At 44.1% G+C, this 26,679-nt stretch overlaps 1 protein-coding gene across 2 annotated transcripts; it reads left to right on the forward strand.

The window, feature by feature from the left end:
- Nucleotides 1–26,483, forward strand: brd4 (bromodomain containing 4). Of its 2 annotated transcripts, none has more exons than XM_071536792.1 (19): nucleotides 1–663; nucleotides 14,346–14,757; nucleotides 16,162–16,299; nucleotides 16,412–16,547; nucleotides 16,654–16,994; nucleotides 17,174–17,557; nucleotides 17,667–17,795; nucleotides 19,401–19,631; nucleotides 19,741–19,973; nucleotides 20,151–20,482; nucleotides 20,609–20,704; nucleotides 20,803–21,216; nucleotides 21,418–22,194; nucleotides 22,300–22,406; nucleotides 22,524–22,674; nucleotides 22,795–22,925; nucleotides 23,077–23,282; nucleotides 25,442–25,700; nucleotides 25,882–26,483. In XM_071536792.1, exons 1-19 carry the CDS (start codon nucleotides 566–568, stop codon nucleotides 25,948–25,950), a joined length of 4,644 nt encoding a protein of 1,547 aa, XP_071392893.1. In that variant the 5' UTR covers nucleotides 1–565; the 3' UTR covers nucleotides 25,951–26,483. The 2 variants fall into 2 exon arrangements, with proteins under 2 accessions (XP_071392893.1, XP_071392894.1); XM_071536793.1 differs by having other exon boundaries at nucleotides 22,527–22,674; nucleotides 22,789–22,925.
- Nucleotides 26,484–26,679: the final 196 nt, after the last annotated feature.

Raw genomic sequence — 26,679 nt, forward strand, 5'->3', positions numbered from 1 at the left:
AGCAGAGCCATTTTTACTGTTGAGTAACTGCACGCTGCTCCGTCTGTGCTAGAGAGAGAGAGAGAGAGCCAGAGAAACAAAGTGCTCCTCCTGGATCCCACCGGAGCCCTCTCTCCCTTCTCTCTGCCTTCCCTCTCCCTCTCTCTCTTGCTGCTGGTGTCCGTTTGAGTGGGGGAGGCCCCGGAGAGGACACACAATGGAGCGAAGAGCCCGTGGCAACTGGGCCGTTGTACTGCTGAGAGGGGGATGGGGTAGAGAGAGGACCGGCTCACACAGCTAACACAGCCCGCCGGCTTCAGGCCTCCACAGCCTCTCCTCCCCGCCTGGATCCACCCTCTTCCCAGGCTCCTTTCTGGGGCCTTTTTCCTGGAACAGCCACCCCCAAACTCAGCTTGGACTAGACTAAGGATTACTAACCGCGTACCTTGGGATTTAAGGATACATACTGGAGCCCGAAGAATAAATCCCTCCCGTGTTTTGGATGAGAGACAAGCAAAAACAAACTTATGTTTCATTCTTTTGTTCTTTTTTTTTAGTTTTGGTTTCTGTTTAGTGGAGTTCATAAATGGATTACAAGATGCATGCCAAGTCAAACGATTTGCTGGATTTTCAGAAACTGGATGCCCTTCTGGAAAAAATTGCACATTCGGTCTCTGTGAAAAGGTAATGTTTTGCGGTGAGGTAGAATCTCTTCCGAACTTTTTAAATATTTTCAGACTTACTGCCACCCTTACCATCATACAAACAAAAAATATAATTCATTGAGACACATGGTGAAATGCTCAAGAGAAGGCTAAATTGAAGACAGCCTGAAGTTATTCTTCCTGGGAACAGCACATTGTTAGCATTATCTGTAGTTTTACAACAATCTAATTTGGCAGTATATATTCAGTGTTTTGTTGAGGATTGCATTGTTGTCCAGAATTCAGCCAGAAGCCATGAACAAGCAACCTCCTGGTGAGAGAGGGGGGTGTGTGGAAAGGGGGAAGGGGCACTACAGAGGAAGAAGGGGGTGGTGTGCGTGCGTGTGTGTGTGTGTGTGTGTGTGTGTGTGTGTGTGTGTGTTGTGGCAGTAGCCAGGATTTTGAAACATCTCCTGATTCCTGGCAGGGTTTGGCTTGCTCACTCTAACTGGCTGAAAGTTAAACCTGAAAGAGCTGGCTCGATTCAGGCCGTTTCCTGTTAAAATATGCCTGAGTCATGGTTAGTCTATGTGACTCAGTTCATGTTGTCATGCACTGACTCATAGATGCTGTAGTCATTACCAGGGGATCGGCCTTAAGTTTGTGCCCTTGACTGATTTATTGGAAATAGTGGATCTTTAGCTTGCTAGATGATATCACTGCTAATTTAGATCCCCATAAGGCAGATGTAATCAAATCCATCTATATTTTCCTGGGTGGAGCATTTTATTAATATTTAGGCTTATCTTGTCTAAAACCACCATGTCTAACAACTGAAGCGGATTTTCATGCGAATTTAAAAGCTTTTTAGAAGTCATTTTCAGTGGCATCACAACCTTGAATCACTTGTACTTCTCCTGTGTTTGTCTATTACCATGGCAAACAAATACAGGTCAATGGTAGTACATTTAAAGCATCCAAAACTACGTTCAAGGCTAAAAATACAGTACATTGGGCAAGAAGTGTTAGAGCGTTGCCATAGAAACCTTGGCAACTGCCAGTGCGCTGTGTATTTTTCTTCATGCCTTGTTCCAGAGGTACTCAAATGATGTGTTACTAGACAAACGTACATGACGACAGACATACATGATACAAGAGAGATGATTGAGTTAAAAGGTGGAATATTCAACTTGGGAAGCTACTTTTTAGGGGTCTGGGAATTTTAGGGGTCTGGGAACCGCACATGTGGAGCTGGAAGATGTTTTTGTGATATCAGATCTATCCATGATCTGATAGGACTAACCATAGCAGGGTAACGGAATACAAAAATCAATATGTTTGCCCATTAAGAAGGCTTTGGGCTCCTTATCCAATACACTTCAACATTAAGATGGACTTTATTGATTGGGTCATTGCAAAAGCAAAGGATATGATAAGGATTAAAACACGATAAATAAAAGATGAAGATAGGAGATGCATCATGCTCATCAAGCTAGTAGAGTAATAATTCTCGCAATGTTGACTAGTGACAGATTTACAGATCTTTGCATTTTCATATCAAAGATGCAACAAGTAGCTGAAACGTGTCCCATGAAGGCAATTATGTTTTAATTTCAACTTAATTTCCGGTACTAGGCAATATTGTGATCTTATCAAATTGTACCGTCACTTGAACATATTGTTGCACCCTCATTTCCCATGTCAAGTTTGGCATGCTAATGAGTGGGATTGGAGTGAATTTTAGTCAATCTTTATCACTGAAATGGGAATGTTATCCTCCACTGACACACACACAATGTGTCCTACAAGATTAATGGGTCAAATTCAGTGTTTTGTACACTGAATGTACAAAATATTAGGGACATCTTCCTGGTGTTGACTTTAAGCCCCTTTTGCACAATGCACATCTCAGTTGTCTCAAAATCCTTCTTAACTTGTCTGCTTCTCTTTATCTACATCTCCTTCTTTGTGATTGGTATCTAATAAAGAAAATCAATATGGGATAATAGCTTTTACCTGGATTCACCTCATCGGCGTTACTCATGAGAAGAGTCAGTGTCCCTAATGATTTGTACATTCAGTGTAAAGAGCCATTCTTAAACTGCTACACCTACTGGAACTGATCCTGGAGGATCAAACCTGGGTCTCAAAACCCAAATTACCCCCACAACCCACATCTACCAAACGTTCCACAGGAAACACTGAAATGGAAAACTCGAAGACATGAATGCACAGAGACCAATGAATGAACATTTCTTTGTATCAGAGTGAATCAATACATCATTGCCGTGTATTGGCAGGCAGTGCAGCATTAGAGAGGTGCTGCTCCCTGGAGAAGGGTTGAAGGGGATCGTATGAAAGAGGAGAGGAAAGGTTGGATGAACAAGTAGGGAGTGGTGTTCTTGGCCTTGTCACTGTGGTGCCATTAATTATTTATTCCTTTGCTTTCAGGCAACAAAAAAAACAGGCCCTCTTTCTGACTCTTAGTGAGGGCCTCAAGTGGAATCTGCAGGCCTGCATTTTGCCTGAACTCACCCCCCTCCCCCTATACATGAATGATTAATAGTATACTTTCATGAGAGATGCAGACATTTTGCTATTATTTTTTTCCTCCTCCTTTCATGTAGGACAGTCACTGTGAGGCTACGCGCAGAACCAGATTTCCTGGTGTGAGCTGAACATCCCCCACCCCCTTCAGTAACCAGAGCCACTTCCTCTCCTCCAAACATTCCACAGCAGTCTGCAGTGATCTATGTCCAGGTCAAAGGTCAACTGTTATTCCAGAGCTGAGAGGGATGTAGGACATGCAGCAGCAGGAAGCGGGCCTTTTGATTGACCTCTATTGGAGGCTACCGCCGACTTGATTAGTCTCACATGCTGGCATTGTGCTGACAACAGGTCATTGAGACCGGTGTAGACTAATTTATCATATGGACTGGTTGGAACTCTCACTGCATATGAAGTCATCAATGCAGAACTCGGGCATCAAGAATCAGTCCGAGTCAAAAAGAACACATGCGACTCGGGTTAGAACGACTAGGCCTGATAAGATTACCTTTCTTACTGGAAAGTCTTACTGTTCTGAAGAGTATCTGTGGAAACTGGAATTTTTCAAGTGAAACTAGACTTAGAAAAGTGATTTAGGCTAGGAGTGACACCAGTAATTGACCCAGGTGAGCAAAATGTCATCAGGAACTTAGCATTGTAATTACGTGTTCACTTGAGGAAGTGGTTAACGTACATCACAAGGTTAGATTCCTCTCTGATAGCTAATCCTATCTCCCTCGTCATGATAGGCAGTGTGGGTTTGTTTGTTTTGAGAACGCAATAGTAAATCCAGTAAATCACTCCATGGTAAATCTAGTGACTGTTCCAGTGGGGCAAATTATAAATCACACTTTGCAGAAAGACTGCTACTTTAATGTTGAGTCAAATTTATTCATGAAGTGCGTCTAACAGACAGGTTTGGCAGATACAGCTTTACAGAGAACAAAGGAGACAAACGGATAAAAACAAGAGATAAGAAATGGAAACAAAAACAAACAAGGGACTTAACAAGGAGTATGTGTGTGCCTGTGTGTGAGTGAGAGGGAGAGAATATGGTGGAGCACTGGGCACCACCAGGACAGTTCACAGGAGTAAATGACAGATTGCTGGGAAGTCTGACATGCGGGAAACCTGGTGAGTCATTGTATTGTATTGTCTACTTTCTGCGGATGTATACAAGACTACGCACGCTCGAATCCTACAGTAGGTGCAGTTTGTGCTCCCACAGTTATTGCAGACGGAACAGACTGCATCTGCTGATGTGTTCCCAGAAGTTTGTTTACTCTTGTCGTGGTTACATTGCTTTAATATCAATGACTGTCACTGTGGGTATTCCTGTCGCTGATGGTAATGAGCTGCTGAGGACCATCTGGCAGTAATGTGTGTCTGTGTGTATATGATGAGATTCTGGTCTATGAAGCACTGTAGGCCAGCTGGAGCAGGCTCATATTGTGGCTAACAGCGTCTGACTGGTCCCTGTGGAAGTTTTTCTTAAGTGCCGGGTCCTAAGTCGTTAATGCCGCGGCTGTGTCTGGTCCTCGGTCCCCCAGCCATCTGCACCGTACCTGCCTGTGTCTCTGGTAGACGCTGTCTTGGCTCAGATCGGCTGCTTGCTGCTTCTTCTGTGTCCCCGTTGACCTTTGAGGAAATGGCTTTGAGTCAATCGCACAAAACGTTTGCTCTTCTTCTCAACTTGTGCCAAGAGTGAGCATCCTTCCAGATCTCCATCAGCTGCATCAGGGATCAAAATTGGCAGATTACAATCCCCAATGGGGACTTCCTGGGAGAGTCCAAGGCAACTTAATATTATGACTGATAGTGGATTTTTGTGTTCTCTTTACTTAAGGCAATAATTGGCCACAAAAAGTAATGGTGGCATGAAAAATTAACTTGCCCTCTGACAGTATCCCTCACATTCTACATCATAATTGTAACAAAAGGCCATTTTGATTGACAGTAAAATGTATTGTTACTTGACATAAATCATCCTTATTAAACTCAACAGAGACTTGCATGGAATTCTAAAATACGCTTCTGTAATCTATATATTGGGGTTTTGCTGAGAATTGTTGAGTATAAGCAAGAATATAGCAAATGGAGGTTTTATAATCAACGAACAATTTCAACATTAGAACATTTTAAGTAAAATATAGGCTACGCAAGTATAGCAAAATGGATGAATTGCAGCATAATTAGTTTTGTGCAAGATAACAGCATTAGAACTTACATACAAATTTTAAAAGAAAAAAGGTAACATATGTACAGGATGTGCTTATTTGGAAATGTACATAAAAGTCCAGATGGAGGTACCATATGTATAGACAAATAGCAATGTGCAAGACGCGTGTACATTATCATCTGTTCTCAATATCATTGTCATTATTAGAATATGGAAGGAGACAGCACACATACAGAAAAATGTAGGTTATGTGTAAGAGTTAAGTAGACTAAGTGTAAAGTAAATGGAAAAACATCAGTATCATTGATGTTTAATGTTAGTCAGTGTGAATTAAAATGCTTCACCCCCTAGGGTTCTGCGACATGGTTGTACTTGAACCCTCTTAACGACAACAGAGAGTACTCACACTGAATATAATTGGACTGATTGTACATAGTGGTACTTCAAATACACAAAGTCACACAACACCACTGTTAGCCTGTACAGTTGGGGGAAACACTGCCTACTATCAGGCTGGTAGACCAAAGCAGTTGTTTGCTGGGAAAAGTGGACAGATTTCCATCCTTAGTGGAGCTGTCTTCAAGAATTTCAAACTTTCCTCACTAAAGTTACTAAAATGATTGAGTGCCTTTCTGTGCTATAGTTAGCGTAGGGCCCTATGAAATCTGAAACTATTTTGAGACTTGCATTACCTGAGTTTGGGTTTCCACTTATTTAAATGACACTTGTCTTCATTAGATGATAACAGGTATCCATCTTAGTGTTTTTCACCTTTCAGGTTTTTCTACTGTTGTTGACTCTTGTTTGGACACTTTGCTTTAATCTCTCTAACAATCCCACATAGATTTTCCAACACACATGTACTGTAGGGATGTGCTGTAGTGACTACAGTGTAGTCCATTTTCTCATGGTCTATTATTCAGTGTAGGGTTGTCAAAAGTATCGATACTTGAAACTGATACAATACTCATTTGCAACAGTATCTATCCTCTCTCTAGTAGCAGTCAGCTGGGTTGTTCCTCAGTCAAACAATGCTACAGAGTGGTGCCGACGAAGGGGGACAACACGTCAAACTTGGTGAAGCACCTTAAGGACCGACACGCCAGTCTATATAAAGAATTTCGAGAGGATAGCAAAAGCTCCCGTTTCAACATCACTGAAGCATTAAACATTTATCATAAAAGTTAATGTACCCTGCACATCATCCGTTTTAGTTTAGCTAGCAAACCAAACATTAGCTACAGGGTGCCATGCCATTGTTCCGACGGCCCATTATTCCGAAACCCCAATAGTCCGAAAACTCCATGCCAGATGCCCGGTTTTTGACCGGACTGTCCGGTTTTCAGATGCATTGCCCGGGCCCGGTCAGAAGGCTCGACCGGACGCTGAAATGTCCGATTAAAATTATTCTGTCAATAATAATCCACTAACTCTAGCCCTGCTGATTTTTCCCTATCATTGGTGGGTATCTGTTGCTTCAACAAGCTAAAAGTGTTCTGATAGGTTCATGACTAGAGCAGGGTAATCTGCTGTGTAAGTGCAAAGTTTTGAATGAGTTTTATCGGGCCTACGTTATGGAGAAGCGTCTGTCTGTCTGTCTGTCCGTCCATCTGTCTCGTTTGCACCGGGATTTCCCCCTGCGTTGTCGGATATTAAGGGACTAGTTTGGGTCTCTTCGTCTGTGTTTTTTGCTTAGTTGCTTACAGTCTCTGCTGCAGAGGCCAGGAGGCAATATGATGTTTCACATGCTTGTGCAGTATAAGCTCACTCCCCTCAATAAAAAAGAGCAAATCATGAAGGCGATCGACACCTGTCAATCAAAAATGTGTTGTTTGATCTCAGACAGCTTTAAAATATTGTTTTCATGTTAAAGTTATATTTTAACATGAAAACAATATTTTAAAAAAAAAAGAAAGATTGAAAATAAATTTTTTCCCCCGTGGTATCGAAAATGGTATCGCATATCGATATTTTCCTGGGTATTGTATCGAAGTTAGAAATTCTAGTATCGTGACAACCCTAATTCAGTGTGTGGTCTAAACGAATATTTGCACATTTGAGGCGTGCCAGAGTTAACTAAAGCAGATCATGGACAAAATTAATCGCATCACGTTCTGCTCTCTACGGGACTGATCGGTTATTTTTAGTAATGATGTGGCCAATGTGGGCAGATTGTCTCAGTTTGGCCTCTTGTCACATTTCCTTGGAGCCTGCACAAATGTTGTCATTCTAGTTTGTCAAGATCCATCTTCTTTGCTTGTAGAAATAGTTGGATGCTTTGAGATGGTTCAGCATTGTTGTCATGGAGCCATGGCACCTTACATTGAACAAGATTGCCCTCTACTTCCTTGAACTTTGCCTACGCTGGGTTTTTGTGCGGCATTGACAATGACATAATTGGTACCAAACGCAGCTATCTGAGGAGGAGTACAAAACTGCAAGAGGGAGTGTGGAGTTGTTGTTTTTTGTTTTTTTTAAATGACACCAGAAGCGCTCTAAGGGCTGGTCTGCATCCATAGCTCTCACTCAGTTGGAGCACTACATAGTTACTTCCACTCTGTTACAATTATTTTAATGTTGTATCTAAATATTTACAAAACAATTCATAAAATCACAAAGGTTGATGTTAAACAAATATTGCAGGCCCACCCATCCATAAATTGGATAATTACAGTTCTTTGTACTGATTATCTGAGTCATGTTCGAAGCTGTTGTAAAATACCTGATGAACACACACCTGTGATCACATAACGGGCAATTTAAATATTGATGTGCTCTCTGGACATCACCACCCATACCCCCACTTAGGTGTTGCATAACAACCACTTTGTTTAGCTACTGCTTGAGGACTAGACAGAAAAAAAACATTTTATTACCATTATTTGAGTTTAAAAAATCAGATTCATTGAACGTTTGCATTCTTTTTTTTTAATATAGTGATGTGTTACTGCCATTTTATACAAGCATTTGTCCACTCAAGGCCATGCTGATCACTACAGCACAGCCTCTTGTGGGTTATTGCTCAAAGCCCCCAAGTGGAGAATATTAACCATAATACATCATTCTCAGATTCGTTTGATTGCATAGTATAATAGCTGCATTGCCCTGAAAATTGGTTTATTCTATATGTTGCTTTCTATGTGTTTATTCTATGTGTTCCCGGGTACAATTTCCCACAAAATGTGAAGTATTGACTTGCGAGGGGCCTCAACCAAAACAGGAAGAGGACTCAGATAAATCCAGATGCTGTGCAGTCCCAGGACACCTAGCTAGGTGTGCAGCATCAGCTGTTGCTGTAGTTGAAGTTCCTACAGTCCTGAAGTAATCAGGATAACCATCTCATTCACCTAGTGTATTGTCAAGAAAAATAGATCCACTCTATTATATTGGCACGCTCCAGTAGGATAGCCATCATTCAGTATCATAGTAGCCTGTTAGCCAAAATGTTCATTTTTTTTCTTCTCACGCATGGATTAGCCACTGCTACTGCAAGCGAGCATTACCCGGTACGAGGAGAGAGAGCGCCGTTTGACTGACTGATAGACTGACTGACCTGAATTTGGCTCTTGATGAACAAGTCTTGTGCCAAGGGGACAATAACTCTCCTCCTTACGCAAGTTTATTCTAGTTCCATTATTCGATTTACATTAGGACAGTTTCACATCACATCTTCTATATACATGTCTTCTCTGTACAGAGGGGGAGCAAGTGGGGAGTCTTTGCGACAGTGATGTAAAACACTAACACTAAGGGACTCAAGGAGTCGCTAAAGACATCAAGTTTTAAATTCTACTGGTTTGAATTGGCTTTAAATTAACGTTTACTGGACAAATTTGGAGTTCCACAAAGAATGTTTGGCCGTTCAGTACTCCAAAGAGTGTCAGTTATTCTGTATTTGATCCTTTTTTAAACACTTTGATAACACAAAAGTTATTTTCAAGGTATATTAATTAGCATCTTGAGCATGCAGAGGGATTAGTTTGCCCTTTAAATTTTGCCCACTGGCCCTCTGTGTCTAATAGTTTGCCCCCCCCAAACTTTGATCCTTGTTGAGAAGTATGAAGCACCTCTCTCACTGACTCACATCATGAGTTGGTGGCTGACTGTCTTTGACAGTCTTGTTAATACAAAACAGAAAACAATTAGAGCCATTTTTATGCCTTTCATGAAGCCAAACACATCAGTTCATACGGTGTTTCTTTTGTTCATCGGATATATGAGCCAGTGACTTAATGACAGGCTTCATGTCACCTTGTCACATGCACTGTACTCGTTACACGATCTGCGAGTCGCACTGGAGATGCTTATTTCATGAATTATTAAATAATGGGAATGGTCTTTAAAAGTGATGTATACCTTTCTTAAGTCTGTTTTGAGGATGCCTTTTTTCATTTGGTGTCTACTGAACAAAATTATTTTAAAAGCTTAGGTAAGTAAAATAATTCTGTTCGGTAATAAACTTTTGGCAGAAGGCAGTAGAGTGATGGGTAGAAAACTAGCCATATTGCTCACTTCATGGCTCAAATTCATCAAATTCAAACTTCTGGCCTTACTGCATGCTGGAGTATAATGATATTGAGGGATCAGATCACAAAATTGTTTATAATTTTAATAAATACTCACTAAAAAATGAGTGTGTTTTTTATTTTGGTCTTACTTGGAAAGGCTTTCAGCTTCCAGCCAGACAGGTACCACCAGTACTAGACCGGTGTGAATTCTTTTCCAGTGTTGTCATTCGACATATTGGTCAGTTAGTCAGATTCTCCATTGCGTTTCAGTGCCTCGGGGAGGCCAAGGCGGTGATCATGTGGTGTGCTAACTGCTTCCCTCTTCTCAGAAAATGACTCATCAAGAACAAGGTTAGTCACAGATCCATACAGTGGTGTGTGTTTATGTTTAAGGCCCTATTGCGAGGGTGGATTTTAGAGCGCAAGACCGGACGACCGCGCTGTCTCTGTCTAATGGTGGTTTGACTCCCCAACCTTGTGATCAATCAATTTTTTTCCTCAGAGCATTCTCTTGTTCTATATTCTATTTTTAGTCAAGTATTTCTAGATTAGTGTTTGGCCTTGGTGCTGGAGACTGTCTTAGCAGCCTCTGTGTTTTTTTTCTCGAACTCGATGTCCCTGACATGTAGCCTGAGGAGAGGACGTTGGGTAGGAATGAGGGTGCGCACTGCGTAGTGGAACACACAGTTCCTCAGCAGCCAGAGGACGCCAGGCCCCCCCCCCCAATCTGCCCACATCCCTAAACACTCCCAGGTCCTGAGACTGAGTGGGAAGACAAAGATCCACATAAAGCACACAGATACTGCAGCCAAAACCAAGACCCAACCCACCTCTGAGCTCATACTCATACTGTGCAGCTCTGTAATGGCGGGATTTTTGTGAATGAACTAATATTGGTATTCTTTAGATATGCCACAGCAACGTTTTTGTGGAAACTATGAGGTCAGACCTAGTCTTGTTTTTATGTTGGGAATTGTAAAAACAGGCGTCTAAATGAATGGTCTATAGGAAACTGATTGTGTAATTTGTCTGTGGAGACTTTTATGTCCCTTGTTTCACTTTTTCTTATTCAGCGTACATAAACTTAGGATTCACATACACACAAAAGACATCTATCATCTCCATCCAAACTGTTAATTTGCTAATTTGCAGCAGCCTTGTATTACCAGACTTTTGTCATCAACATGTTTTGGTCAGTGTGTGTGTACCGTGTGGTTAACATCAACTGTGGTGGTTAACATACGTTTCCTCATAATTAACCGTTTATGGTTATGACCTTTTGTGAGCCGATAGTGTTTGTGTTGATAGGTTATCGTTAATAGCTATAAATCAATTAGAATCTCCTGATACAAAAAAAAACCCCAATTGCATTCTATTTTCTATTTGCTCCTTTCACTGACACAGCCAAACCCGTTTGTACAATCATTCCTTTTATGATTCCGCATATCAACAACAATGATTTATCTGGACAGTAACATAAACAGGAGGTCATAATATTTCAGGAAGGCATAACAAATCCAACACATAGTCTAGTATGTAGTTCCTGGCACACTGTACTTGTAGTGAATGAGAGCATAGGCATGGATTTCTTTTGCTAGTTGCACTTTTAAACCAGAGTTTGCGGTGTCTTTTCCCCACAGTTAGGCAACATATTTTGTCTTTACATGCAGGAAATTCTTAGAGGCCTAATAATGTATGTGAAATTGCTAATTAGTGTGCTGCGTGATACGGCTTTAATGTTGTGCCTCACATGACAGCCGCTCTGGTTCCATCCTACCGGAAAGAATCAAACCATTTCTTATTAGGCAAACATTTTATGCTAGACAGTTTATGTTTGTGTTGAACTGGGGTACGTCAGAAAATTCAGACCAGTTTCTCTTGATATTGTTTTTGTATCAGCATTGGGAAACCGTAGTTTCAGTTGTGCGTGTGAGATTACGTAAGGACCTCGTCACTGATAGGCAATAGACAATAGACAACTAACCAACTCATTTTTAAGGGAAGTGCTTTGTTCTTTTATTACTCACTACGTGCATTGGATCCTTGCAAAAAAACATGACATCTCTTAAAAACATTGGTTTCTATAGAGCTTGGTATGCTTTTGATACAGTAGGTTAAAGTAGGGTTAAAGTAGGATTGTGATATTGTATATGTTACGTGCATTAAATTTGACAGAATTGTTTCAAAATAAAGTTTATTATCTTGAGTACTTGAGTATGAGATTATGTGCATCATTGATTATGGTTCAGGGTACAAATTGAACCAAAAACTGATTTCCATACTTTTTATTAGGGAAAGGGACATTAAATGTAAACAATGTAAGCTTTGTGAGGTGTAGTGTGCTGAACTTGGAGAAAAATGTAAACAGGAAACATGAGACGACGCCATTAAACGGATCCAGTTTAGACCACTTTTGTAAGTTTGGCGACAGCCTGTTGAACATCTGCATGGTATCACCGGATTAGCACATAGATTTGATGTGTTTGAGTTAGCTTGCTTTTAGTGATACTTTTATTAAATTCTTCTTGTGGTGTTTGGATTTTGAATCTTAAGTGAGCCCACTCATTCAGCTGCTACTGAACAGACGTGGTTTTGTCAAGTGTGGGTTCTGCACTACAACAGAAACAGCTGTGAACCAGTCACTGTGAAGCGGATGGCTCTAAATTATCAGCTTGATATTTGGACTGATATTAGGATTTTACCAATCATTGGGAATTGGGAACAATTCAACATATTGGTGTAGTAGTGTTGTTTTTTTCCTCAGCCCTTGAAGGTGCAAATCCATTTATGAAGTAGGGCTCTCTGCCCTACCAGGAATCTCACATGAGGAGATTTTTTTTTTTTTATGCTTCATTGATAGCGAAAGTGTGAGAGAGAAACAGGAAGGTATGGGAGAGAGAGAGGGGAGGACATGCAGCAAATGACCGCGGGCCGGATTCGAACCCGAGTCGCTGAGGGAAGGACTGAGCCTTATGGTACACGCTCTACTCGGTGAGCCACCCACATGAGGAGAAATTTAATGAATTTTTTAGAATCTTCCTCTTAAGTTCAGACTCATGTGGGTTAGGCTACTGCCCACATTCAAATTCACAAACTGTCACTGCAGCTGCTCTGAGGGTGGACAGTACGCTACATGGCTGCTCAAATGTCAGAGGAAAAACAAAATTGCATCAGAGGCTTATTTCAGGTGTATTGCACCATACTCCTCTCAAGTGTGACACCCCGCCCCCTTTCAGTCTAATGTGAAAATGAATAGAGGTGTAAAATAATTGCCTTTAACAACGTCCAACGCGAATATTGACTATTTATTTGTTTCCGATGGTTCCTCTATTGTGCATTTCTTTATTTGTGGTGGTGGATTCTGATGGGTTTTGAAGCTGGTTAGGGTAAGAATGAAAATGTAAAAAAAAACCTAGCCATACTTGGCATTCCAGGATTTAACAGCTTTATGACGCAAGGATAATGCAACATTTGCACCATGGTTGTCCTTGTCAGTAATGCGTTAAAGTATGTAATAACGTCATCATATGTCATGTCTACTTACATTATTTCACCCATTTTAAGAACAGAACAATTGGTAAACAGGATCCAAAAATCCAATTAATTTTTGCCATAGGTAAAAAAAAAAAAAAAAGGATCCGGATTGAATTCGAAAGCCCCAAAATGACGACAACACTTCACAGGACAGTTAAGAGCAACACAGAAGTCCATACTAGGTAGAGAGTTACACTGTGACCATTACAGTCTGCTGTAGATATGTTACGCTTGACAATGTTCTACAACAAAGTAATTTACAATTACAATTTACAATTTCCCATTTGGACTGCAAAATGGACTGGACTGCATTTATATAGCGCTTTTATCCAAAGCGCTTTACAATGCCTGCATTCACCCACTCACACACACATTCATACACCGATGGCGGCAAGCTACCACGCAGGGTGCTGGCACAACCATCGGGAGCAATTTGGGGTTCAGTGTCTTGCCCAAGGACACTTCGACATGTGGACTGCAGGAGCCGGGGTTCGAACCACCGACCTTCTGATTAGTGGACGACCCGCTCTACCTCCTGAGCCACAGCCGCCCCATTTGGCAGACGCTTTTATCCAAAGCGACGTACACATGAGATTTTAATACAATACAAAGCAGTGGAGAATTAATATATATCAGTATATCTCATGCGTTAGGCTAGCTGTTCTGTTGTTATTAGAATATGATGCTCTTTTTACCAACTGATGCAGCTGATGTTGGATGATTGACATCCAAGAGGAACTAATGGCTCAAAGAGTTCTCAGATGTCAAGTAAACTACGCAGTGATTAATGAAGATAAGCACGGCAACAAAAGTTAGATGATACCAGTACAATGATGACCTTGTTAACGAACTTGTTAATGAGTTGGGTTAATCGCGGTAAATGGTTGCAGCTATAAAGGCTCATCTTGCGGTGTATAGACATGTTAATGACTGTGTGCTCCCTTCCCTCCCCAGAGAGTCCAGTGAGGAGTGCAATGGGATCAGCGGTGCTCTGTCAGTGGAGTCTGTGCCGGGGCCAAGACTGAACTGGTGTCCTGCCAACACCGCCACCCCTGCCCCTGCTCCAGCTCCAGCTCCAGCTCCAGCTCCCGCCCCGGGACCCGAGCCCACGCCCAACCCTGTTAGGATGGGGGACGGCCTGGACGCAGCGCAGATGTCAGGCAGCAGCAGCAGCCAGGGGCAGCCCCCCACCCAGCCCCACGGCAGCGCTACCGTCATAGTCCCAGAGTACATCAACACCAACCGGCCCAAGCGCCAGACCAATCAGCTGCAGTACCTGCTCAAGGTGGTGCTGAAGTCCCTCTGGAAGCACCAGTTTTCCTGGCCCTTCCAGTCACCAGTGGACGCAGTCAAGCTAAACCTGCCTGTGAGTGCTCGCTTTGTCTGAGTCTGCATGCGTGATGGCATGCAGCTCAGGAATCTCAGTGGTGCACATAGCATGACATGCACATTGTCACCATATTTCTTAGCGTCCTTATATTCCAGCTGTAGCCTTATGGTGATATATGCTTGTTATATGTTGATATATGCTTTATGTTGATATTTTAAAAAAAAAATCAAGCACAGAATCCTTAAATGATAATACCGGTGTTTATTTTTATTTTTTTTGTGCCAACCATCTACAGTATGTTGCTCCTCTCCTTAACATTATTCTTGGTGGCGTCTGCCCACAGTCAGCGTAGTTGGAAATATCAGGGCTCGTTTTCCTGTCTTCAGAGGAAGCTGCAGGGTGTGCTTGTCACAATATAAACATAAGATGTAGACAAAACTTTTCACCGGTCACTGACATTCTGTGTAATTACGCAGTACTTACTGTCAGTCACCTGACACCCACAGGAAGAAATTAAAATCTCTGCCAGGAAATAATCCCTGTGTCCCCCTATAAACTTTTTTGTCACATCCTTGTCTTCTTATTTTGGATGTCTTTGTTAGGCGGGACAGCAGTTAATTTCAGGCTAGGTTTAACTCTGTAAAGTAGTAAATGTTAAAAGAAGAAGAAAGAAGTTTCTGTACACATAGCATGCATTGCAGAATGAGTGGGGGTAATGTAAACTAGATGCAGACAATAGCAAATGGTAGGGCTGGACGATATGGACCAAAAATCATATCTCGGTATTTTTAGGTTGAATGGCGATACACGATATATATCTCGGTATTTTCTACAAAGTGGGCTAAATGTTCAGTTGTAAGTAGGGCCGGGCAATATGGACAAAATCAAATATCACAATAGTTTTGACCAAATACCTCGATATCGATATTGCAACAGTATTGTAGGGATGACTATTGGTGCTTTCACAAAATATTTACACATTGAGATTTTTGATAAATAATCATCAGTAATGTGGGTATAATGACTAAGTGGGTAAAGGCAAATAATAGAACAGCTAGAACAGTCTGGTAAGTTCAGAAAATTACATCACTTGCCATATCACGATATTACGATATCCAAAATCTAAGACGATATCTAGTCTCATATCACGATATTGATATAATATCGATAAATTGCCCGGCCCTAGTAAATGGGCTGTAACGCTAAATGACAACCGGTATTCTCATTTGATTAAAATCCAAGCAAAAGGTTAGCCCTTGTGCAAAAATCCAAAATATGGGTTCATGATCTATTTTCATTGTTTGAGCTCACTTCAAAGCACAGCAGAATGCCATACCACACTAATGGAAAACCACTAATGTAACAACATTGAAAAGGTTCACACAGCTGCATTACATTGCTTGCTTGCATTGACTAAGTACTTGTGTTTAACCATTTTAGGACTATTACACAATAATCAAATGTCCTATGGACATGGGAACAATCAAGAAAAGGCTTGAGAACAGTTACTACTGGAATGCCCAAGAATGTATCCAAGACTTCAGCACGATGTTTACCAACTGCTACATATACAACAAGGTAAAATAGTTGTATATTGGAGCTATTATGACCATGAATGCTCTTCATGACATAGATGCCAAAGATGCGGATGTGCCTGTACTTTTCTAAGAGTGTTTGTCTCCCCCTGCAGCCTGGAGATGACATAGTCTTAATGGCTGAGGCACTGGAGAAGCTTTTCCTCCAAAAGGTCTCAGAAATGCCTGAGCAAGAGACTGAGATTGTTGTCATGACAGGCAAGGGACGTGGCCGGGGCCGGCGGGAAGGAGGTATGTGATTCACCCCCTCAGGCCAATATGTGCTGTCAACAAATTTTTGTGCTACTGTCGGTCATGAGACGGGTTCTTGATCTAAGTGTCTTTGTCTCTTATCAAGGTCTGAACTTGAAACCAGGACCCATCATCGATCCTTCGTCCACCACCCCACAAACACGTGGTCTGTCCAACCTGTCAGCAGCGCCACAGACCAGAGGACCAGTGCAGGGCCCGCCTTCTCTACCTCCCCAGCCTATGATGCAGGCCCTGCCCCCACGTGTGCCCCCGACGTTACCTAGCCACGCGCCACAGCTCGGAGCTCCCTACTCCCTGGGCCCATCAGACTGCACTCCTCAAGTCCCCATCATGACCTCTGTGCCTCCCCCCACTCAGACCCCCCTTCCCCCCACGTCCATCCAGAGCACTGCCCCCATGCTGCAGAACCCTGTACCCATGACCAAAGTGAGTGTGACTGACAGAGGGGAAATATGCTTGGGCAGATGGGCATGTTGTTCAGCACGCCAGACAGTATTAGACGAGTATGGTTACGTTTTTGGCATCTCAATCTAATCTAATCTAATCACTTATTTTCCTCCCACTCTCCCCATCTCTCTGCTTTCTTTACTTTTTCCGCTGTGCAGCAGAGAAAGAGCCAGAAAAGGAAAGCAGACACTACAACGCCCACAGCAAACGACCAGTTAAGTGAGTCTTCCCCAGCAGAGTCCAAGTCGGGGAAGACGTTGCCCAGGCGAGAGAGTGCCCGGCCCTCTAAACTGATCAAGAAGGACGCCCCAGACTCCCAGCATCACATGGGCATGGGGATGGGACTGAGTGGACCAAGCGGAGGCCATAGCCCCAAGCCGCAGGATCAGCTGGGATACTGTGCTAGCCTCGTTAGGGACATGCTCTCCAAGAAGCACGCTGCTTACGCCTGGCCGTTCTACAAACCTGTGGACGTGGCTACACTGGGACTACACGACTACCATGACATCATCAAACACCCCATGGACCTCAGCACCATCAAGGTGTGTTGAAGACAGCATGGTTTAACCAAGGGCACCATGAAGGTATTTGTAAGAGGAAGGATTTGTCGCATGGCTAGCTGTTAATGTCCTTGATTTGATGTGTTTGTAGGTCAAGCTGGAGAACAGGCAATACAGGGAAGCCCAGGAGTTTGCTGCTGACGTACGGTTAATGTTCTCCAACTGCTACAAGTATAATCCACCAGACCACGAGGTGGTGGCAATGGCACGCAAGCTACAGGTAAACACACTAACATGCAAACAATCGATTTGACAAATGACAGTGTAAAGTTTTCTCTGTAACCTTTTCAAACCAACAATGATAACAACCATCATGATATTTAATTATTTTCCCCCTATACAAGTTTTGGGCTGTATCCCAATATTATCATACACTGGTGTATTTGAAAATAATCAAGATATCATATTCAATACAGTGATATAATTTACGTTCCACTCAGGGTCTCCATTAGAGTTTTTTTTTTTTTTTTTTTTCCCCCACAAAACGGACCCTGAAACAAAAGCAGCTTTTATGATGACTATCTAGGAAACCAAGTGGTACAGAGCTACTTTGTGCTGCAATAGCAGAATGAAGAGAATATTTGCATCAGTTTTGTAATTAATATTTTAATAAGTTTATTGGCTAAAAGTATATGCTGTATATGACACCTAAATGTTCAACAAAGAGTGAGAATGTCACATGTTGGCATCTTGGGTATCATCGGCTCTCCCATTTGTATTTACGACATCATGGGGTTGTTCAAGTGCCCTATACCTGTATTTATAATATTTCTGACAGCACTGAAGGCTGCATCGGCTTACTACTTTAGTGACTGTGTGGCTGTAGAACAAGTGCGGAAAATCTACTTTTGGACCCATAGTGTTATCGTTTGGCTTCAGAACACATGGATTATGCTGCATGAGCTGTTTGGAGTTTTATGGTAATTTAATGATAATTTAATTGGGCTATCACATATGCTTGCTGTTTATTAATTGTTATGTATAACAGCGCCACTAGAAGTTGTGACTGGAGTGCTAAATATCCATGCAGGCTAACTTTGAAACAGCCACTCTAAGGGAAGGTGAGGGAAATTACAAATATGGTAACTGCCACCGTTTATTAGTTCAAACCAGATGTTGAACTAATTTCCAGACTCGTACACAAATACTTCTGCCAGCAGACCTGACCCAATTTACACACAACTTAAGGTGAACAAACACCGTTTGTCTTTTTGGCCAGAAAGGGAGCTATAATAGCCTCTATTAGACTGTTTATGTGTTTGTTTTAAGGCGTAAGAAGACTACCCAGCCGGAGCCCCATTATATTTGGGCATGTTAAAAAAGTCTATCTTTATCACATCTTAGAGAGAACTACCAGCAAACCTTAAGTTCTGTATGATGTCAGCGATCATGTTTTATCCAGTCTTGTTTTGGCTGACTAGATGAACAAAATATATATTGGATTTTTAAAAATGGCTATTTTTGTTCTAATTGTAAACGATGTAGCAGGAATTTGGCATCCGCAATGATAAAAACATCATGATCAATATCCCTGGGACATAATTTCACAATTCTGTGATAAAATTGTATATCCCGCAAAAATATGGAAACGATACTGTCATATGAAAAAAACTGATAATGCCCAACCTTACCCCACAGTGCTGTTAATGCGTAACTTAGCAGTCTACCTGAAGGATTTTGTAGTCAATCAAGTCCAAGAACTCTCAAATTTAACCAAATAAAACCACAAAACCGATCGCTTGAGCTTCAGTAATCTTTTTCAGTATGTTCCCACAAACATCAGCATACATTTTGCTCAGTTTGTTTGTCTCTGCTTATTTTGTAGGATGTCTTTGAGATGCGTTTTGCCAAGATGCCAGATGAACCCGAGAGCAAGCCGCTGGTGTCTGCCCCAGCCCCTACACTCCACCACCCTGCCCCCGTCAAGCCTCAGCCGCCTTTGGGCCGCGTCGCCTCGTCCTCCGACAGCTCCAGTGACTCGTCCTCCGAGTCAGAGTCTTCCACAGACGACTCTGAGGAGGAGAGAGCCCAGAGGTTGGCAGAGCTCCAGGAGCAGGTCAGTGGCCAGAGAAGCTTCAGTGTAGCGCTCCTGCCTCAGTAGGATTAAATTCGTTGTCCAGCCCTTGGTTCCCTTGGTTGACTCGTGGTCTCTTCTCTTGATACAGTTGAAGGCTGTCCATGAGCAGCTGGCCGCCCTGTCCCAGCCACAAGCCAGCAAACCAAAGAGAAAAGAGAAGGAGAAGAAAGAGAAGAAAAAAGAGAAGCATAAGAAGAAAGGAGGAGGTATGCCTGGCCTGGTGGATGAGATCCAGGAAACTACACCAGTTCCGCAGCTCTCTAAGAAGACCAAGACCAGTAACAATAGCAACAAGGAGCTCGTTCCCAAGAAGAAGCCCAGGTGGGTCAATGAGCTTTGTACCAACTTTCTCCACCCCAAATCAGGCAGTGGTTTAGAAAAACCCTTGCATGACGGTTACATGATGGATGTTTCTGTAGCCATTGCCTGGGCACTACACAAACAATATTTTATTTTGTCCACAACCCTCACCATTATGTTTGTGTTTTGTCTCTGTAGTAAAAAAGAGGGGCTGAAAAACAATCACCCCTCCATCCTGCAGCCTGTTCCCAACCTGGAAGATGACATGGGGGCAGCTGGGTCATCAGCCACAGGGGAAAAGTGCAAGCCCATGTCCTACGAAGAGAAGAGGCAGCTGAGCCTGGACATCAACAAGCTCCCTGGAGACAAACTGGGCCGTGTGGTGCACATCATCCAGTCCAGAGAGCCCTCGCTCAAGAACTCCAACCCCGATGAGATCGAGATTGACTTTGAGACGCTCAAACCCTCGACGCTGCGCGAGCTGGAGAGATATGTGTCTTCCTGCCTCCGAAAGAAGAAGAAGGTCCCAGGTGAGCCGCTGTAGGGAACTAGTCGAACTGGTCACTCTGTTTTAACACCTGAGCGTGTGCTTGTTTTGACACTTTATCCTGGAAACAATGTGTGATCCGATGTATTGCTCTTTCTCCTCTTTGCAGTTGAGAAGCCTATGGAGGCCTTGGCTGCCTCCAAAAAGGCTGGTTCCTCTTCAGAGAGCAGTGGCTCCAGCTCAGACAGTGAAGCTGAGGAGACAGGTGAGGCATGCAGCTTTTTACCACTCAAATCCCCCTAATTACAAGAATGTACAAAAATGAAGTGCCTAATGTTTTTTTTACATCCTTTGTTTTTTCAGGAATGGTCCCAAAGCAGCAGAAGAAGAAAGGCCTGTCTGTGAAGGAAGGAAAGAAGACGCATCCTCACATTCAGGGCGGTCCTGCGGTTCAGGCTGGGCTTCATCCCCAAGCTCCGGGCCTCCAGCCCAGCGGTCAGATGAAGCAGCATCAACAGCATCAGCAGCATCAGCAGCATCAGCCGTCTCCTGCAGGCTTCATGGCTCCCCCTGTAGCTGCGCTGGAGTCTTCCCAGATGCTGGAGAATAGCTTCGACTCCCTGCCGCACTTCGGCCAACCCCTCATGCATCTGCCCCACCACACGGGCAACTCCTCCTCACCTGCACGCCCCCACATTAACGCCCACTCTGCTGCTGGCCCAGTGTCCCCCGAGACCCACCCCTTCCTCAACCAGCATCCCGTCCTCCCGTCTCCAGGTATGGCTGGAGGTATTCCTGCATATTTTCTATTTCTATTTCTATATCTATATCTAAAATTCTGCAAATTACAACCAAAAAAATCTGGTGTTTTTGGTCACAATCACAAAAAAACCTCTGGAGGGACTGGTACTAAAAACCACACCACTGTGACATCTAATCCACTTTTTCTTCTTCTCTCCCTCTGTGTTCCAACTGTAGCCTTGCACAATGCCTTGCCTCAGCAGCCTTCTCGGCCCAGTCACAAGGCAGCACCTCTACCTCCCAAACCCCCCCAGCAGCAACCAGCACCTCCCCAGCAGCAGCCCACCCTACAGCAGCAGCAGCAGCAGCAACAACAGCAGCTCCAGCCCCAGTCAGCACCCCCACCTCAGCACCAACTTCCCTCTCACATCCTCCACCCTCCTCAGCCCCTGCACCAACGGCCCCTCTCCCCCCCAACACTCACCCCTCAGGGCTTGCTGTCCTCCCAGCCTCCCCAGATGTTGCTGGAGGATGATGAGGAGCCGGGGCCTCCGCTGCCTCTAAGCCACGTACAGCTCTACCTGCAGCAGCTCCAGCAAGGCCGGCAGCCCCAGCAGCCCATGCAGTCCCTCCAGGCGCAGGCTCGTCAGCAGCAGCAGCAGCAGCAACAGCAGCAGCAGCAGCCGGGCCAGGCCCCTCTGCTGCAGTCTGTCCAGGTGCAATCTCAGCTCTCCTCCCAACCCTCCCTGCCTCCTCCCCAGCTCTCTGTCCAGTCCCAGGCTCAGTCAGCCCCATCGCACCAGGCGCAGCCCCAACAGATGCCCCCACACCAGGCCCGCCACATGCAGCACACTCAGCAACAGCAGCAGCAACTGAGCTACCCAGGACAGGCTGGTCAGTCCCAGGGGTCACAACACAAGGTGTCCATGCCGGCCAGCAAAGCACAGCAGATCATCCAGCAGCAGCAGCAGCAGCCCTCCCCTCGGCAGATCAAGGTCGACCCTTATAACACAGGTGAGACCCAGAAGATGAGGCAGAAATGGCATTCCTGGATTAGCAGAATTAATGCTGTGTAGATGATTTAGGTTGGAGTTTTAAGCACCTTCCTTCGGTTGACAGGTCACCTGAGGGACAACCCCTCCCCTCTCATGATGCATTCCCCACAACTACCCCAGTATCCACCTGTGGCTCACCAGTCTCCACCTCACAACATGCAGCCCAAAAAGGTGAGTAACCTGTGTGCATAGGTAGGAAACAAAGTATTTGTGTCTAGTTTTGTGCACGGCTACAGTGTGTTTCTGTATCCCTGTGTGTGACTGTGATGCCATGTGCTTGCCAAGCAGCAGAGGGCCCCCATGAGCCACGTTGTGTCTAAGGAGGAGAAGCTTCCCCCGTCACCAGTGATGAGAGGGGAGCCCTTCAACCCCGCCATGAGACCAGACCATCACAAACATCCCGACAACAAGCCCTCTCATCCAGGCCACGGCCAACAAAGTGAGTACCGAGGAGTCCTGTTCTTCCTCTGTCTTTCTATGTTTGGAATACATAAGAACTAGAGCCTGTGCAGGATATTGAGACCGCATGTGTGTGTGTGTGTGTGTGTGCGCTGAGCAGATGTGAAGCCCATGGACAGCTCGCGGCCTGTCATCCGCTCCTCTGAGCCCAGTGGGCCGCCCTCCTCCCTGCTAGACAAGGATAAGTTCAAGCAGGAGTCCAAGGCACCTGTTGCCCCCAAAAAGGTACAGGTGGGTGCAAGGGTCAGTTATTTTTTTAATCATCTCCTACATCTCATAAAATTTTCAGCACTCGGTGTATTAAGCTTGGAGGATTACGAGCTTTGTGATTCGATTGACGATTAACATGCCTCCCCCTCTCGTCCTTGTGTGTGTTTCTCAGGATGTGAAACTGAAGAACATGGGCTCGTGGGCCAGCCTGGCGCAGAAGTCCACATCGGCGCCCTCATCTGCGGTGAAGTCGTCGAGCGACAGCTTTGAGCAGTTCCGCCGTGCCGCCAGGGAGAAAGAGGAGAGGGAGAAGGCCCTGAAGGCCCAGGCAGAGCAGGCGGAGAAAGACCGGCTACGCAGAGAGCAGGAGAAACTACGGTAAGAGAGACAAGAAGACAGGAAGAAAAATATATAGAGGGCTGCAGTGTTTCCCCCAGGTTGGCACTTTACCTTTACTTATTGAAATCATGATATACTATTGTTGTATGTTGAGGACAATGCTTAATTTGTAAATGATGAGGTCCCGGAACACCAAGTGGTCGGTGTTCCCGCATGTTGGTGTGGAGGGAAAAGGTTGTTGTCAAGACAACAAGCGCATTGGAGGCACGGTGGTGCTCAGTGCAGCCATACAGCTTACTGTAGACCAACACCCTAAACATTACGAAACGACCGACTATATGACCTAGAGTTCCGACTACTGCTGACCTATAACAATATTTGATTATTGCATAGGCTACATAATGCTCATTTTGTCCAAAACGATGGGTTTTTACAAACCTGCCCTTCAAGTAGTGGACTAATGATGTAACTGCGCTGTGCACAACATAAAATGCCCATATACTTGGCTGGGAGATATCCCAATCATACATAAACACATTAAGGAAACTGCAATGGCTTCAACCATTTACCAGACAAATTCTGGCTCGAGTAGTTACGCATCAATATTCAACACAAATACTTTCATAGGATATCTACTTTGAACGTAGGAAACAATGTCAGCGAATAATGAAATGACAGCAATAAAACGTATCATGGTCATGCCATGCAGCTAGAAGTCGGCCTAAATGTGCACACTCAGCTGGACCGTGCTGGTTTTGCCCACATTGATGTGGCTTACAGCCCTTCACTCAACCAATTATTTCTGGACACTCAACATAACATGCGCAATGTCCCACATATTTAACTGTGGGACTTACAGGTCCGCACTCCAAATAATTTCTGTTTTAATCTATGCAAATATGAATTTAGATGTTATTGTCCCAGCAGAGAACAGTTTACAAACAAAAAAAAAACACGCTTACCTTGTCTAATTTTCCCAAAATAGTCCACACAGCGGACATATGGACAGCAAATTCAACTGTCTTTTAGCCATGAGGATGTCTGAAGTTTACCATATACTCTGCAGAGCAGCTCACTCGTGTGACGTGATTACTGTGCGCTTGTTGCTACTTTCTAATAGGGTAATCACCTGTCTTCATATGGAAATGAGCCAATTCGGTTTTTGGAAGGGAGGGGAAAGGAAGAGTCAGCTATTGGGATTATTACATGGCAGACAAAAAAAAAAAAACCTTTCATGCCACCAGAGGTGCCAGGTCCACGCAAATAAGTACCGGAATGCAGGTAGTCCAAAACCGCGAGGTGCCAGCACAAATTAAGCACTAGTTGAGGACCTTGCTTCACAAAACTAACAATAATCAAGTGTGAGTGTAATAGTCGGTAAATGTTGCACAGGCTACGTTTTAAGCTATGTCTCTCTATTCAGTTCATGTCGGCACAGACCCAACACAACTCAAATGAGCCCCGACTGTTTGACCAAATAGGCGCAATGAATTATGGCTGTGACTCAGTAACACACTTGACAGTAGATTTGTTTGAACACTTAGTGCATCACAGCTCCAGAATTTACTTGGGTGGTTGCTTATTGACTTGAGCGGGCGCCCAAATACAATGAATATATGGGAAACCTGAGGCTGTCAGGTGGTAATATGCCCTCTGGTGGCCAAACTGGAGGTCCACAGCTCTTACCAACAACAACAGCAGGTTGCATTTCTAAGCTTATGATCCAGTCATCTCAAAATAATGAATAGACCTGGTTATTTTTGTGCTGTGTTTGGCTGTGGACTGATCATGTCATCACTAATACACTGAAACACCATAGCATCTTGTCAGCTTACTATCACTGTCTTGTGAACGATGCCATATGCAAGATTTTTATGTAAAAATCCACATGAATCAGCCTAAATCAGGAAGCAGAGCTGCAGTAGAGGAGGGCGTCCCATGCCTCGTAGTTGAACAGCCGTAGATTTGCTCTTATTTACCCAAATGAAATTCTGGTGTCCAAATCAAAACTTCAAAATCAAAACACAGCGAGCGAGCGCTCTGTACAGAGACTCATCAGCATTCGATCTTTTAAACCTTGTGCTTCTAACAGTGACCTAAATTTGGAAACACATCAAGGAGATTCCTGAAGCCTGTATAGCAAGATGGAAAGCATTTGACTTCACCCGGTATAAATTACTGGCCTGAATGTTTTCCAGGGGTCGGGATGAAGAGGACGTCATAGAGCCGAGCAGAAGGGTGCACGAGGAGCCCCGGAGGCGGCTGGAGCAGCAGCACATCCAAGCCCCTTCGCAGCAGCAGCAGCAGCAGCAGCAGCAGCAGCAGGAGCCCCCGCCCGCCGCTGTCCAGCAGCCCCCCCAGCCCCCCACACCGCCTCAACCCGCCGCACAGAACCCGCTCGACCAACAGAGGGAGCTAGCGCGCCGCCGGGAGCAGGAGAGGAGGAGGCGAGAAGCGGTGAGATGAGTTTCTGCTTTATTGGAGTGTATAGAGTGGAAATTGTCAGAAAATACAAAAGAGAGGGGATGACGTGATGCGCACCAAAGGCTGTGAGACGGATTTTAGCACGTACAGTAACGATAACGAATCGACATTGTGTTCACATTTGTTGACATGAATTGTTCTTTTCTCTTTCCAGATGGCAGCAACGATTGACATGAATTTCCAAAGTGACTTAATGGCTATCTTTGAAGAGAATCTGTTTTGAGGAGAGGAGCGACTGAAACGTAACTGCAAAAAAAACAACAAAAAAAAAAACAAAAAAAAAAAACAACTAATGATGTAAACTTCCTCTGAAGAGAGATCGGTAACCATGTACCACAGAGGGACAAGAGGACTGTATGTAGCCGCGACGAGGCCCTCAGACTGAGTCCGAGAGCCGGACGGGCGGTCGCCGCTTCCTGCCCCTGTGGACCGAAAGTACAAACGGGGATACTCTCCATCGTTTCTGATGTCATGTCCTGGGGATTTGGCATTGCCTGCCCAATCGTAACGAGAGAGAGAGAGAGAAAAAACTCTGGCACACTTGCTGTTGTCACGCTTGTTTTCTTACGGTGTGCGTGGGCGCGAAGGCAAACAATAATTGTAAGAGGACAGACATCCCAATAACTATGAAAATGCTCTGATAATGTACTGACAGACTGTGCCGAGGCGTTCTGAAACTGCCAGATGTCTGAGGTGGCGAAGAAGACTGGCCTTTTATGTTCTGTTCTGTTTTTGTTTGTTGTAAGTGAACACATGCAATGGTGAGATGGGGAGGGGGCGGGCGGGACGGGTGGGGGGGGCGGGCAACTTCCATACTGTAAATCATGTATATTTCTCAGCAGAGAAGGTACAGTTTGCCTTACACCTCTTTCCTATACAGACCATAATATGTTCTGTGGCCTGGACACACGAACAAACCAATAACAACAGTTACAGCCAGGAGTAGGAGCAG

This window comes from Centroberyx affinis, unplaced genomic scaffold (assembly GCF_046629955.1).
Source record: "Centroberyx affinis isolate AG114_WGS23_722 - 3 ecotype Tasmania unplaced genomic scaffold, CSIRO-AGI_Caff_v1 ptg002940l_1, whole genome shotgun sequence".
Taxonomy (NCBI): Eukaryota; Metazoa; Chordata; class Actinopteri; order Beryciformes; family Berycidae; genus Centroberyx; species Centroberyx affinis.